The sequence below is a fragment of the Cherax quadricarinatus genome, chromosome 17, assembly GCF_038502225.1.
Source record: "Cherax quadricarinatus isolate ZL_2023a chromosome 17, ASM3850222v1, whole genome shotgun sequence".
In the NCBI taxonomy this organism is placed as follows: Eukaryota; Metazoa; Arthropoda; class Malacostraca; order Decapoda; family Parastacidae; genus Cherax; species Cherax quadricarinatus.
Window position 1 is genome coordinate 20781522 of NC_091308.1, and position 17079 is coordinate 20798600.

Below are 17079 nucleotides of genomic sequence, written 5' to 3' on the forward strand. Positions count from 1 at the left end.
TAACCCTTAACCCTTTGAGGGTCGACAGGCCCTCTCCGAAACTCGTTCTCAGGGTCGGCCAAATTTAAAAAAAAAAAAAAATTATTTTCTCTTATGAAAAGATAGAGAATCTTTTCCCGATCATAACGACACCAAAAGTTTGAAATTTGATAGAAAACTTACGGAATTATGCTCTCACAAAGTTAGCGGTCTCGGCGATGTTTACGGATCGGCGATTTTGCCCACTTTGAGCCCCATTTTCGGCCAATTTCACTGTACTAGTCGACAAAAAACATGAATATTTCGCTAGAACTCCATTTTTTCTATCGAATGGGTGCAAGAAACCACCCATTTATAAATTCAACTATCCAGTACAGTGGTCAGAATTTAGCAATTTTGCCAATTTCACACAAATTTCAAAAGATGCCAATTTCGGAATAGGGTCCAGAATAAACAAGAAAGACATTCCTGGCACTAAAATGACATTTCCTCTAGTCATTAATCACGTCTCAAGGCCCCTCTTATATTCTTTTGCTTTCCACTTTGAATTTTTATTCTCACAAAAAATATAAGATTTACTGTTATGCAGACTACTGCATTAGTGTAAAAAATGGTATAAATATTATTGGTGCACTTGTGAAAGAATATTAGACTCACCAGTTGACGTGTATTGCACGCTTGGCACGATTTGTTTACTTTTGAAGTTTGGTAAAAATCGAACATTTCTGCTACTTTGAGCTCAATTTCAAGGCACCTTTCATTGTAAAACCAGTCAAAATCATCTCAATTTCAGTAATATGTCTTCCATTCTATAAAATGAGACCAAGAAAACTAGAATACAACAATAAATACCATACGAAAATACACTGCAAAGTCGCTGATTTATTAAAAAAAAATGGAAAAAGTTTTTTTTTTCTCATTATGCACTGTGTGCTGCAGGATTTTTTTTAGACTGTGCACACTGACCACATAGACCCATTCTTTCATATGAAGGCCTACCAGCTTTCTCCCACTAGATTTGAGGTCGCTAGAATTTATGAGTACTAGTACATCAAAAACCCCTACGCGTAAGACGTACTAGTACGACGAAAACCCTCAAAGGGTTAAACTGTCCAAACGTAGATCTACGTTTGCACGTGTAGCGCTCTGAATGTAGATCTAATTTTTTTTTACATAAGAATGTAAAATTGAACATAGATCTACGTTCACAGCTCTACGTGCACGATTGTAGATCTATGTTTGGACAGTTTAAGGGTTAAATCACTATTACATACCTTTACTGAAGACTCTTGTTGGTGTATGGAAGAAGGCAAGGAGGGGAGAGGGAGGAGAGGTTATTGTTTGGAAGGGAAATCCCCCTCTATAAGAAGTTCAGGTATCAAAGCCCTATCTGAGGTTACTTCCCTTCTTTGTCTTTTACTGGCACTAGGACTAGCTTGAGAGTCACTGGACCCCTGTTACACAAAAAAATCTGTCCAGAGAGCTGTTTCTGGCATCTCTTTAAGATTTGCCTAAAATGGGACACTAACAACAGCACTTGTTCCAGGTATTTTCTTTACGAGATCCGCATGCAACTGCCTTGCCTTTTCGCAAATTATTCCCTCCACAACACTATCTCCCACTAACTGTTTTTTGTTAATCCATACCAACAACAACTTCTCCACATCTTCGATTTTTGTGATCTCTGTTTCATCACCATATTTACCCCTTTTGCAACATCAGCTTCCTTGATTTCTACTTTCTTCACCAGGATGGAACTGATTGTTGATTTGGACTTGCCATACATCCTGGTGAGCTCGGCCACACGTACGCCACTTTCGTATTTTGCTGCAAGCTCTTTCTTGAATTCAATCATGTTTCTCACATTTTTTACCAAAGGGCTGGCACTAGGAACTTTCTTTGGCCCTATGGTGGCTTATTTTGCAGTTGCACTCAATAAACAAGTACACCTACCATCCGACTTACGACCTGCTCAACTTACGACCACTCGACTTACGACCGTGTTTTTTATGCCAAATTTCTGGGAAATAAACAACTATTTGTGTTGTACACAGTGTTTATCCTAAACCTTACAGTATAAAATGCAGTACTAACAGCATAAAAAGTAAAGTAAAACATGAAATACCAAAATAAAACAATAAAATAAAGTCATTACAAAAATGTTTTGTTGATATTCAGTAGTAAAGTTCGACTTACGACCATTTCGACTTACGACCGGTTTCTCGGAACCGAACTCGGTCATAAGTCGGATGGCAAGTGTACAAAAAATAATGGATTACAAAATGTTTCAGATGAACGTGTAGAGTACTGCTCACTGAACAAGTGACAGAGGCAGACTGGGTCACATACGTGTGAGCAGCCGCGTCCCGGGTGGGCAGATGTATCTGATACAGATGATTTCTGACTGGGGGTACGAAACTCAGGGTAAAATTTTGCCCAAAAAAGTGGTTGAAATCCGAATTGTACGATATCCGCAGTGGATGAAATCCAGGGTTCCACTGTACTTTGCTACAAGTTCTTTCTTGAATTCTATCATGTTTCTCCTCTTCTTTATCAAAGGGCTGGCACTCAGAACTTTCTTTGACCCCATGGTGGCTTATTTAGCAGTCACACAAAAAACAATGAATTATTACAAAATGTTTCAGATGAATGCGTGGGCAATGCTCACTCAACTTGAAACAAAGGCATACTGAGCCATGAATGCATGGGATGCTTTGCGTGGGCACTTGATTCCAGGAAATGAGTGGCTGAGTCATGTGGGCAGGCGGACGAGTTTGGTACGGACCATTTTCAACCATACGAAAACCGAGCAGATGTACGAAAACTGGGACAAAATTTTGATGAAAAAAGACATTGAAAACCGAATAGTACAAAAACTAGGGCACACAAAAACCGAGCTTTGACTGAATATTATGTGTGGGTGAGGGTGGCCATACCTACCACACCTGACCTCTTGTAATAAATATTACTCACCTCTCACCCTACATTAAGACTAAATATTTTAAGGTATATAATGAATGTACTGTATATGCATCATATTGCTCTAGGGCGCTTTAAATGTCATAGTATATTACGTGTGGGTGGGGTGGCCTGGTGGGCTACCATACCTAATCTCTTACAATACTAGTCACCTCTCACCCTACAGGTATTTTAAGGTAAGTAATGAGTGTACAACCTCTCCTCACTTAGCAACATACCCGTTTACTGATGATTCAGACTTATGACAGGCTCTTTGACCAGTATTCATACCTAAATAATATATGTTAGAGCTGATTTCCTCTATTCTGCTTATTACAATATACAGTACACTACTGTATAAACATTTAAAAATATACCAGAAATGTTATAAATGGTGCAAAGGAGACATTAAAACAATATCAAAGATGGTTGACATACCCCCACTACCATTATAGTATGCTCCTCACTTACCGACAAGGTCTTAGGAACATTAGTTCTATTGCTAACTTAATATCTGTTAGTGTAAACTTGTTATCTGGTATTTATATGCATTTACAAGTGGACAAAATGGTGTTCTGCTTTTCAGGGATGACCGCTTTCCAACGGTAGCCTGAAACCTAACCTGCTGAATAAGTGGGGTCCTACTGTACATCATTCAAGTCACTATCAAACTTTATCTGCCTGGCATAATTTCACTCTCATTCTCTAAGCCATTCAATCAAATATTTTTTTCATTTTTTTTTATCAGATGCTGCATAAGCACTCATAACAACCATCATCACCACATCTAACTTAAATCTCATGATCCCAAGTCTCTCCATTTGCCATGCCACACTTCACATATTAATGAACCTATGAACACTGAGTAACTCAGAAGTGTACATAGTTTAAATACACATGTGAACACAGGAAATATACATACTGTACACTAGTAAACAAAACATGTGTTATAAATTAAGTTTATAATGTTTATAATAAAGTTTATAAATAATATAAATTTAATAAAACAGATGGTGAGAAGGTTTGGTCTGAATGTCGTAGCATCTGAAATTGATGGCACTGATTCATGCTCCTGGAGAGACTCATTAAGTTTGTCCACCCTCCTGAAGAAGCAGTCTAAGGATGTCTGGGTGGTGGCCATCTTCTTCTCTTCGTAGATGAGATGGTAGCAGCGAATTACATCATGAACAGCTGCTGAAACCTTGGTGTACCGTTCCACATTCGGCTCCTGCGATTCAAACAATGACAGAGATTCTTCAATCAAATGAAACCCCTCTGCCATCAACTTTGTCTGGAAGTGCTTTGGTTCCAGAACCACTTCCACTTCCTCTTCTTTTTCTTCCTCCTTTCTCTGGGTTAAGGCTATCCTCCTCGAGATCAAGATCCCGCCTCCTACTAAGGGCGACTAAAGTACTGATGACATTTATATATTCTTCCTCCGCCTTCTCAAACCCACGAAACTCTGAAACAAACTGGGGGCACAGGTGCTACCATACCCCATTCATGTTGGAAGTTGTAATTTCACGCCATGAGGAATCAATATTCTTAATGGCCTTATAAATATCATAGGCCTTCCAAAACTGGTGCAAGGTCATCTTGGAGTCAAACTCAGTTGCCTTCACTACCTGCCAAAGTGTACAATGGAGATAATATTTATTAAAAGTTGCAATCACTCCCTGGTCCATAGGCTAGAAGAGGGAGGTAGTGTTAGGTGGCAGGTAGACTATCTTCACATTTGGATGAAAATCATCCAAGAAAGGGAGGGTGGCCTAGGGCATTATTAAGCAGCAGGAGAATGTTGAAAGGGATGTTATTTTGCCAGCAGTCCCTCTACACCTCAGGGATAAAATAGTGAAAAACCAATCTTGAAAAATGACAAAAGTCACCCAGGCTTTCAGGTTACTCTTCCACACAAATAAGGCTATGTTTTTAAGGGCTTGTGGGTTCTCCGAGTGGTAAACTAACAGGGGGCTTGAGCTTGAGATCTCCCAAAGCGTTGCCACCAAGCAGGAGAGTCAACCAATCCTTTGCTACTTTATAGCTCAGCATTGTCTTTTCTTCCTTGGTGATGTAGGTTCTATCCAGCATCTTCCAGTAAAGGCCTGTTTCACCAACAATGAAGATTTGCTGGGGTAAAAACTCATCCTCCTCAATGATTTTCCTCAGTGCCTCAGGCAACTCATGAACGGTTACCATATCAGCACTCACTACCTTGCCACTCACCTTCATGCTGTGGAGGTTGGCACAAGCCTTGAAATGTTGAAACCATCCATGACTCACAGTAAAAGACACATCTGCTCCATTGTCACCATGTTCGGCTTGCAAGTCAGAGAAAATGCTTTTAACCTTCTCTTGGATCAGCATTAGGCTCAGTGGCACCTGATACTATTGCTGATCTCACTGGTCAACAATTATTGAAAAGTTGCATGCTTCTTAAATGAGATTAGTTAATTCTTATGTATTTTCATGTCCTGAATCCAAATATCACCTTGAAAAATACTCGTAGATCTTCAAGCCAAATACTTAACAGTTTTTAAAGTTCTTTCATCACTTTTTCACATCTCTTACTGATTATTGTAAACTGCACTGGCACTGAACTTTTCACATGTTCCATAATCTTGTCCTTGTTCTTGAGAATCATGCTAATGGTGGAATGATTCATGTTGTACGAACAGGTGACATTCACCATCTTTTTATTTCACTCTACCTTCTTTATTACGTCCACTTTTGTTTCCATTGTGATGGCCTGGCACTTCTTACCACTACCACCTACATCACCACTGCTTTTGTGCTTAACACCAGACATATCAGGGGTATAATAATCACAAATAACACTGAATTTGTGGAGAAAACACAAGCACATGTTAGTACCGCTAGCGCTCCAAACGTAGATCTATGTTAGTATCGCTAGTGCTCCAAACGTAGATCAATGTTTTATTTTTCCTGCCTCCAAATTTGGTATGATTGGCCTGAGATGCCTGGTCAGTAGAGAATGGGTCTTAACACATGGTGTGTGTAGTATTAAAAATATTTGGGACCACTTAGTACCTTGCAGGAGCACCAGTTCAACTCAGCACCAGCTAGAGCAAATAGCATGGTAAACCCCAGGGATTCACTGATGTCATATCGTATTAACACTCTCCTTTTAAGAGAAAAGTGATGTTCACTCCGAGTTTAGTGACTTTGAGATGGATGCGGCCACAAGTGGTCTAGGAAATATCAAAAACCTCTATAATAGCTAATGCGCAACATTTGTGCAACACCCTTTCATTTTTTATACCACTGGTAGTGTCATCCTGCCAGAATGTCCTATAACCTATTCCCTACGTAAAGAGAAACAATTCTGGAACGTGTAATGCATATTTAGCAGGCCGGCTGACTGGCTGGCTGGCCAGCTATCTGGCTGGCCGGCTATCTGGCTGGCCGGCTATCTGGCTGGCTCGCCAGGTGGGTGGGTGTCTGGCTGGCTGGGTGGCTGGGTGGCTGGTTGGCTGGCTGGCTGGCTGGCTGGCTGGCTGGCTGGCTGGCTGGCTGGCTGGCTGGCTGGCTGGCTGGCTGGCTGGCTGGTTGGCTGGCTGGCTTGCTGACTCACTAACTTACTGACTTTGACTGTCTCTTTGTATCTGTCTGTCTATCTCTGTCTCTGTCTATATCTCTGTCTCTGTCTGTCTCTCACAGGTACACATGAGTACAGTTATCATACATAGTGTAAATTACCTAGGATATCTCAAAAATTACAGACAAAGTGCTATACTGTAAAAACGAGAAAAAAAGGTATAAAAGGTAAGAGGTATAAAAACGAGAAAAAAGGTATATCAGCAACACCTCTGCAAGCAGGACTCCATGTTGCCATCGGGTGAGCATCCAGAGCCAACTTCACAGTCTTATATCTTGGTAAGCACTGGTCCTAAAATTTTTTTTGGTCTTATTGTGCACAGAAAATTGCCCTTTTTAATTTTTTTTTTTTTTCAAAATATTCAGAGTGCTGGCAGTGAAAACACAGATCTATGTTTGGGCAATTTAAGGGTTAAAAGGGGTTGGAAACATTGCATAACAAAGAAATATCACTATTTTGGTTAGTACCTCAGGTGTTTCTCCCAAAATCCATTTGCCATCAGGTGAGAAATTGTCTGGTGCATTGATCAGCGCCTGGTACTCTACATCTTTCAGCAAGGGTAAGCGGTGTTCGCCTGCTTCACGGATTGGTCCTAAAAAAAAAAAATACAGTATTCATGTATTTGTGAGGTGGATAAATATTCTTATAAGCAGAAAAAATTAAAAGCTATATAAAGATATAGGTAGTAGGCTGGTAGACAGCAACCGCCCAGGGAGGTACTACCATACTGCCAAGCGAATGTAAAACGGAAGCCTGTATTTGTTTTACATGATGGTAGGATTGTTGGTGTCTTTTTTCTGTCTCATAAACATGCAAGATTTCAGATATCTCTTGCTACTTCTACTTACACTTGGGTCACACTACACATGCATGAACACATTTATGTATACACACTCATTTGAGTTTTCTTTGATTTTATCTTAATATTTCTTGTTCTTATTACTTTTCCTTTCACATCAAAGGGAATATGGAATAAGAATCTTTCCCCTGTAAGCCATATGTGTTGTAAAGGTCAACTAAATGCCAAGAGCAATGGGCCAGTAACCCCATTTCTCATTATAGTCTACTGAAAAGAAAAAGAAGAAAACCGTCAAAGTGGGATCTTTCAATGTGTATGGATGTAGTGCGGATGATAAGAATGAGTAAATTGTGGATATTATGAATGAGAAGAAGCTGAATGTCCTGGCTCTAAGTGAAACAAAGCTGAAGGGGGGTAGGAGAGTTTCAGTGGGGAGAAATAAATGGGTTTAGGTCAGGGGTTTCTAATAGTTAGAGCTAAGGAAGGAGTAGCAATAATGTTGAAGGATAAGTTATGGCAGGAAAAGAAGGAATATAAATGTATAAATTCAAGGAGTATGTGGAGTAAAATAATGGTTGGATGTGAAAATTGGGTTATAGAAAGTGTTTATGCACCTGGAGAAGAGAGAACTGTAGAGGAGAGAGAGAGATTTTAGGAAATGTTGAGTGAATGGGGAGTTTTAAACCAAATGACAGAGTACTTGTGGTTGGGGATCTCAGTACTAAAGTGGGTAAAACTATTGTAGAGGGAGTAATAGGTAAATTTGGGGTGCAGAAAGAGGTTTGATAATAAGTAATACATATTTTATGAAAAAGAAGATAAATAAGTATACAAGATATGATATAGCACATAATGAAAGTAGTTTGTTAGATTATGTATTGGTGGATAAAAGGTTGATGGGTAGGCTTCAGGATGTTCACGTTTATAGAGGGGCAATAGATATATCGGATCATTATCTAATTGTAGCTACAGTTAAAGTAAGAGGTGGATGGGGCAAAAGGAAAATGGCAACGGAAAGTAAGAGAGAGGTGAAAGTTTATAAACTAAGGGAGGAGGAAATTAGGGTGAGAAATTAGCAACTTTTGGCAGAAAGGTGGGCTACTGCAAGTATGGGTAGTGGGGGGGGGGGGGTTGAAGAGGAATGGATTAGTTTTAAAAATGCAGTATTAGAATGTGGGGCAGAAGTTTGTGGCTATAGGAGGGTGGGTGCAGGAGGAAAGGGAGTGATTGATGGAATGATGGGGTAAAGGGTGAAATAAAAGACAAAAAGGTAGCTTATGAGAGGTTTTTACAAAGCAGAAGTGATATAAGAAGGGCACAGTATATGGAGAGTAAAAGAAAGGTGAAGAGAGTGGTGAGAGAGTGCAAAATGAGAGCAGATGATAAGAGTGGGAGAGGCACTGTCAAGAAATTTTAATGAAAACAAGAAAAAATTTTGGAGTGAGATAAACAAGTTAAGAAAGCCTAGAGAATGAATGGATGTCAGTTAAAAACAGAGTAGGGGAGTTTGTAGATGGGGAGGTGGAGGTATTGGGTAGATGGCAGGAATATTTTGAGAAACTTTAAAATGTCGACGAAGAAGGGAGGCGGTCATTTCATGCACTGGCCAGGAAGTTATAACATCTTTTAGGAGTGAAGAAGAGCAGGATGTAAGTGTGGGGGAGGTGCGTGAGGCATTACGTAGAATGAAAGGGGGGTAAAGCAGCAGGAACTGATGGGATCATGACACAAATGTTAAAAGCAGTGGGAGATACAGCATTGGAGTGGTTGGCATATCTGTTTAATAAATGTATGATAGAGGTAAAGGTACCTAGGGATTGGCAGAGGAGCATGTATAATTCCTCTATATAAAGGGAAGAGGGCAAAAGAGACTGTAAAAATTATAGGGGGATAAGTTTACTGAGTCATAGGTAGTAGGTTGGTAGACAGCAACCGCCCAGGGAGGTACTACCGTCCTGCCAAGTGAGTGTAAAACAAAAGCCTGTAATTGTTTTACATGATGGTAGGATTGCTGGTATCCTTTTTTCTGTCTCATGAACATGCAAGATTTCAGGTATGTCTTGCTACTTCTACTTACACCTGGGTCACACTACACATACATTTTTTTTTTTTTTTTTCAACAAGTCGGCCGTCTCCCACCGAGGCAGGGTGACCCAAAAAAGAAAGAAAATCCCCAAAAAGAAAATACTTTCATCATCATTCAACACTTTCACCACACTCACACATTATCACTGTTTTTGCAGAGGTGCTCAGAACACAACAGTTTAGAAGCATATACGTATAAAGATACACAACATATCCCTCCAAACTGCCAATATCCCAAACCCCTCCTTTAAAGTGCAGGCATTGTACTTCCCATTTCCAGGACTCAAGTCCGACTATAAGAAAATAACCGGTTTCCCTGAATCCCTTCACTAAATATTACCCTGCTCACACTCCAACAGATCGTCAGGTCCCAAGTATCATTCGTCTCCATTCACTCCTATCTAACACGCTCATGCACGCTTGCTGGAAGTCCAAGCCCCTCGCCCACAAAACCTCCTTTACCCCCTCTTTCCAACCCTTTCGAGGACGACCCCTACCCCTCTTTCCTTCCCCTATAGATTTATATGCTTTCCATGTCATTCTACAAGCACATATATACACACCCCTCTGGGTTTTCTTCTATTTTCTTTCTAGTTCTTATTCTTGTTTATTTCCTCTTATCTCCATGGGGAAGTGGAACAGAATTCTACCTCCGTAAGCCATGCGTGTTGTAAGAGGCGACTAAAATGCCGGGAGCAAGGGGCTAGTAACCTCTTCTCCTGTATATATTACTAAATGTAAAAGGAGAAACTTTCGTTTTTCCTTTTGGGCCACCCCGCCTCGGTGGGATACGGCCGGTGTGTTGAAAGAAAGAAAGTTTAGAGTCATAGGTAGTAGGTTGGTCGACAGCATCCGTCCAGTGAGGTACTACCGTCCTGCCAAGTGAGTGTAAAATGAAAGTCTGTAATTGTTTTACATGATGGTAGGATTGCTGGTGTCTTTTGTCTGTCTCATAAATATGCAAGATTACAGGTAAGTCTTGCTACTTCTACTTACACTTAGGTCACACTACACATACGTGTACAAGCATATATATACACACCCCTCTGGGTTTTCTTCTATTTTCTTTCTAATTCTTGTTCTTGTTTATTTCTTCTTATCTCCATGGGGAAGTGGAACATAATTCTTCCTCTGTAAGCCGAATCGAATAAGATGACGAGAGCTGTCGTGAGATGGGAAGGAAGAAGGATAAGGAAGGATGGAAATAACTGGAAAAGGAGGGGAAGGAGGCGAAGAGGAGAAATTAAGGCAAGTGGCCCAACCACTTTGGGACATGTGGTACCGAAGTACTGGAGACGTAGATGGAGAGGCTTGAATGATGTCGTTACTTGGCTCACTAGGAATGGCAAAGGCAGTGGTAGGAGCTGGGAGTGTCAGAAGGCAGCAACCAGGATGAGTTGGTTATGGTCTTAAACCATTTTTCAGTGCACTGAATTTTGTTCGAGAGATTTGTAGCACACGTATGGGAGAGCTGTAGTAGAGTTCTTTGGTTTGGAGTTGGTGGAATATCTGGTTGAAGGTAGGGTATGGTCTTTCTCCACTTTGGTACGTTGCAGTGTTGTCTTGGAGATGTTGGGTGAGTTCTAGGCGAGTCATTCGTGTGGGGTATTGCGTCGTGGTGTAGAATGTGAGTCGTTTGTGTGTAACCCATGGTGTTCCAGGTAATCGACGTGAGCGAGGTGGAAAAGGCGGTGGTGGAGTTGAGGAAGGTGGTGATGATTCATTGTCAACTTCAGTAGACGAATTAGAAGATGTTTCTGGTGGCAAGGCTTCTGATTGGTTGGAGTCAGTAAGGAGTGGTGGCGGTGGAGGCTTCTCATTGGACGTTGTTAGAGTGACGTCACTAGTTGGTGGTGTTGATAGACCTTCTGCAGCAGAGGTGGTTATTAAGTCCTTGGTGAATCTGAGAATTTCTTCAGAAGGTGGAGATGCTGGAAATATAAATGATGGCATATTATTTAATGCAAATAACTCGTTGATGGTAGAGTTAAAGGATCCAGGTACAGCCATGTTCTGCACGTGAGCGTATAGTAGATAATAGTGGATCTTTGTTACGTCACATGTTGGAGGAGTGATGGTGGTAGTGGTGGAGGCGGGCTGAATAGATGCTTGAAGTAATTTTCTAGTGTCTGCTTGTAATTTTGCAATTGCGGCATACGTTGGTGTGTTGTTAGTAGATTTTTTCTTTGCTGCATCTTGTGTTTTCTTCATTATATCCTTTCTTGTAGGACATTTCGCTGCCAGTGTATGGTTATCATTACTTTTGCAGTTGAAACATGCTGGTTGCGTTGGAGCAGCAGCGGTACAGGAACTGAAGGTGTGTCCCTCACTACCACATGTAGTGCAGAACTTCTTGTCTTTTACTGGACATGCTTTGGTGGTGTGAAGATAAGAATAGCAGTTCCAGCAATGTTGGATGTAGTGGTATCTTTCTGCTTCTATGTAGGTGGGACTGATGTAGTAGTAGTAAACAGCAAGACCTTCGTTCAGAGCAGTGGAAGCCATGTTCACGTTGGTAAAGGTGACCTTGAGCATAGACGATGCATTCGGGATTTTAGTAATGCAGTCAACAGTAACCCAAGTGTTTTGAGTTTCAATGGATGACTTGAGTTCAGCAATTGGTTGAGAAGTCAGAATCTTGTCCAGTTTTTTTAGGAATACTGATTTTCTTGCCCTGAGGGCAGGAGAGGATGTAACAGTAAATCCTTGAGCAGTAATAGTGGTGGCTTCTGTAGTAAGTAACTTCTCTGCTTCAGCATCATCATGACATACAACAATGAGTGCTTCTTTGAGTGTCAGAATAGCATTGAATTTAACATGCAATGCTCCCTGCACAACAGTTGCAAGAGCAAGCTTCGTTGAATCATCAACGGTACCACTGTTTGGCTTGATCTTTACATGATTTGCGTAGCTCATTGTGCAAGTCAAGGCGAAGACAACGCTGGTAAAGGTTCCCCTCCCCAACAGGGATTGTAGGGAGACTGAGTACGTAAGGAGAGCTGCTATGACCAGCCGAGGCGAGAGTCAAAAGCAGAATCTGTGTATCGTGTGTGTCGTCTGTAAGTCATGCGTGTCGTAAGAGGTGACTAAAATGCTGGGAGCAAGGGGCTAGTAACCCCTTCTCCTGTATATATTATTAAATTTAAAAGGAGAAACTTTATTTTTTTCTTTTGGGCCACCCCACCTCAGTGGGATATGGCTGGTACATTGAAAGAAAGAAGAAAATTACTGAGTCATAGGTAGTAGGTTGGTAGACAGCACCCGTCCAGGGAGGTACTACCGTCCTGCCAAGTGAGTGTAAAACGAAAGCCTGTAATTGTTTTACATGATGGTAGGATTGCTGGTGTCCCTTTTTCTGTTTCATAAACATGCAAGATTTCAGGTACGTCTTGCTACTTCTACTTACACTTAGGTCACACTACACATACATGTACAAGCATATATATACATACCCCTCTGGGTTTTCTGCTGTTTTCTTTCTAGTTCTTGTTCTTGTTTATTTCCTCTTATTTCCATGGGGAAGTGGAACAGAATTCTTCCTCCGTAAGCCATGCGTGTTATAAGAGGCAACTAAAATGCCAGGGGCAAGGACCTAGTAACCCCTTCTCTTGTATAAATTACTAAATTTAAAAAGAGAAACTTTCGTTTTTCTTTTTGGGCCACCCTGCCTTGGTGGGATACGGCCAGTTTGTTGAAAAAAAAAAAAGAATTTTACTGAGTATACCAGTAAAAGTGTACAGTAGGGTTATTATTGAAAGAATTAGAGGTAAGACAGAGAGTAGGATTGCAGATGAGCAAGGCTTTAGAGTGGATAGGGATGTGTAGATCAAGTGTTTACATTGAAGCATATATGTGAACAGTATTTAGATAAAGGTAGGGAAGTTTTCATTGCATTTATGGATTCAGAAAAGGCATATGATAGTGGATAGGGGAGCAATGTGGCAGATGTTGCAAGTATATGAAATAGGTAGTAAGTTACTAAATGCTGTAAAGAGTTTTTATGAGGATAGTGATGCACAGGTTAGGGTGTGTAGAAGAGAGGGAGATTATTTTCCAGTAAAAGTAGGTCTTAGACAGGGATGTGTAATGTCACCATGGTTGTTTATTATATTTATAGATGGGGTTATAAAAGAAGTAATTGCTAGGGTGCTGGGGAGAGGGATGGGATTAAATTATGGGAAATCAAATACAAAATGGGAGTTGACACAGTTACTCTTTGCTGATGATACTGTGCTTTTGGGGGATTCTAAAGAAAAGTTGCAAAGGTTGGTGGATGAGTTTGGGAGGGTGTGTAAAGGTAGAAAGTTGAAAGTGAATATAGATAACAGTAAGGTGATGAGGGTATCAAATGATTTACATAAAGAAAAATTGGATGATACACTGGAGGGAGGGAGTATGAAAGAAGCGAATGTTGTCAGATATTTGGGAGTTGACTTGTCAGCAGATGGGTTTATGAAGGATGAGGGGAACAATAGAATTAATAAAGAAAAAAAGGTGAGTGGTGCACTGAGGTATCTGTTTAGACAAAGAATCTTATTCATGGAGGCAAAGAAAGGAATGTGCGAGAGTAGAGTGGTACCAACACTCTTACATGGGTGTGAAGCATGTTGCAAATGCTGCAGCGAGGAGGCGACTGGAGGCAGTGGAGATGTCGTGTCTAAGAGCAATGTGTGTTGTAAATATTATGCAGAGAATTCGAAGTGTAGAAATTAGGAGGAGGGGTGGAGTTAATAAAAGTACAGTGGTCCCTCAATTATCGTCCATAATCCGTTCCTGGAAGTGGGACTGTTATCGAAATAGACGATTTTCGAATCAATTTTCCCCATAAGAAATAATGTAAATACAATTAATCCGTTCCTAACACCCAGAAGTATTAAAACAAAAAATTTTTTTACATGAAATATAGATGTAGTACATAAACAATACAATGGCTCATGATTAATGAAACATTAACAGCATAACATTTACCTTTATTGGCGATTCTTCTTAGTGTATGGAAGACTGGAGGAGGAGAGAGATTGCATTAGTTACTGTTTGGAAGGGGAATCCCCTTCCATCAACACCTCAGGTACCAAGTGCTTTTCTGGGGTTACTTCTCTATTCTGTTTCTTAATGCCACTAGGACCAGCTTGAGAGTCACTGGAATCCTGTCTCGCAAAAAAACTGTTCAGAGAGCTCTGTTTCTGGCGTCTCTTTAAAACTTCCCTAAAATGGGCCAAGACTTTTTCACTGTACAAGTTGCCGATATGGCTTGCAACATCCTTCTCAGGGCGATGTTTCTCCATAAATCTTTCCATCCTACCCCACATTTCAAAAATCTCCTTAATTTCTGAAGAAGGCACCTTCTTCCATCTCTCTTCCTCCTCCTCTGCAGCAAGATTCTGAGCTGCAATCTGTTGCTCTTCCTGCTGAAACTCTTGCTCCTTTCATATTGTTCAATGATGTTTTTCTTAAATTCAATTGTATTTCTCACCTTCTTTACCAAAGGTTTGGCACTAAGAGCTTTCTCTGGAGCCATGGTAGCTTATTTAGCACTTGCAAGCACTAAAATGAATGGAATATTATGAAATATTTCGTATGAACACGTGAGGGGACCATCACTCACTGATAAACAATGGCACACTGGCTGGGAATGGCTCAGAGCCGTGAGTACGCGTCCAGGACAAAAGACGATTAGCGAGTTAATGGACCATTTGCGAGCCAACGTTTGGACGAAATAACGGGACTATTTCCGAAATGGACGACTTTCTGGCTGGACGATTACTGAGGGACCACTGTATTAGTTAGAGGGCTGAAGAGTGGCTGTTGAGGTGGTTTGGTTATTTAGAGAATGGAACAAAGCAGAATGACTTGGAGAATGTATAAATCTATTGGGAAAGGAAGGTGGGGTAGGGGTCGTCCCTGAAAAGGTTGGAGAGAGGTGGTAAAGGAGGTTTTGTGGGCGAGGGGCTTGGACTTCCAGCAAGCGTACATAAGTGTGTTACATAGGAGTAAATGGAGATGAATGGTTTTTGGGACCTGACGAGCTGTTGGAGTGTGAGCAAGGTAATATTTTGTGAAGGGATTCAGGGAAACCAGTTAGCCGAACTTGAGTCCTAAAAATGGGAAGTACAATGCCTGCACTTTGAATGAGGCATTTATGATATTGGCAGTTTGGAGGAGTGTCTAAACTGTCATATCTGAGCACCTCTGCAAAGACAATGATCATATATGAGTGATGGTGAAAGTGTTTAATGATGTTTTTTCTTTCTTTATGGGTTTTTCTTTCTTTTTGGGTCACTCTGCCTCGGTGGGAAGCGGCTGATGTGTTAAATAAAAAATAAAGACTAGTAATGTAATACTGTATATACAAAAGAATCCTCAAATTTGCATGCTTCAATTAGCTCACATTTCTACTTAAGCTAACAAATAAATGATGTCTCTGGCAACCTCACCCTCCTTAGCTAAATAGCCAAAATTTCATTGTCATATTATACCCTGTTTTTTAATTACATTAAGAATATTTTTTAATTACATTAAAAAATAATTTTTAATTTTTTTTTTTTTTTTTTTTTCAACAAGTCGGCCGTCTCCCACCGAGGCAGGGTGACCCAAAAAAAGAAAGAAAATCCCCAAAAAGAAAATACTTTCATCATCATTCAACACTTTCACCACACTCGCACATTATCACTGTTTTTGCAGAGGTGCTCAGAATACAACAGTCTAGAAGCATACACACATAAAGATACACAACATATCCCTCCAAACTGCCAATATCCCAAACCCCTCCTTTAAAGTGCAGGCATTGTACTTCCCATTTCCAGGACTCAAGTCCGACTATATGAAAATAACCGGTTTCCCTGAATCCCTTCACTAAATATTACCCTGCTCACACTCCAACAGATCGTCAGGTCCCAAGTACCATTCGTCTCCATTCACTCCTATCTAACACGCTCACGCACGCTTGCTGGAAGTCCAAGCCCCTTACCCACATGTACATTTATTTATTTATTTATTTATTTATTTATTTATTTACAATTTGAGCATACAGAGGTACAAAAAAATATTGTTCAAGGAAATCTAGATGATATGGTCCCATTAGCTCTCCATACTTATATCAGACCTTACAACAAGCAAATAGAATGTCAGTTCTGATTTACCAGTCTCTGGAGCTTTTCACAGCCACCAAAAGCAAGTCAGTGAGGTAAGTACTTACATAAATACAAAAAGCATCATCCCTTATCATCAAGGGTGAGATGTGTGCTGCATGTTGCTACTGACTGGCTTGCACATAATCTTATATTTACACCAGAATATCGTGCTTTAAATGTTACACTGGAAGTCTATGTTCTTCTGAAGGAATTAAAATAGGACAGAAAAATTTATTTTTTCTGCATTTTTCAAGTATATATACTTGCATTATATGTATGAGTGTTTGTAAAGTATATTTGTACTGACAAAAATGACAGGAAAATACATATTTTGATATAACAATGTACATGAATAAATTTCAGAAACAAATACAAAGTTAAATTTATCACTTTCAATGTGCACCTATTTGGGACACAGAAGTATGTACTATAGCATTGTACTACCATTCCTCTCTTCATCATCATCCTGTTTAAATTTCCAGTAGTTATCACACACACCACATCCTCTTGAA

The 17079-nt window shown here is 40.2% G+C and overlaps 1 protein-coding gene across 3 annotated transcripts in view; it reads right to left on the reverse strand.

The window, feature by feature from the left end:
• Positions 1-17079, reverse strand: part of LOC128686334 (pyruvate dehydrogenase phosphatase regulatory subunit, mitochondrial-like) — a 191793-nt gene that overhangs the window by 89894 nt on the left and 84820 nt on the right. For all 3 annotated transcript variants that reach the window (XM_070085839.1, XM_070085840.1, XM_070085838.1), the window contains exon 10: positions 7021-7145. In XM_070085839.1, the coding sequence (XP_069941940.1) occupies positions 7021-7145 (125 nt within the window). The remainder of the gene's footprint in view (positions 1-7020; positions 7146-17079) is intronic.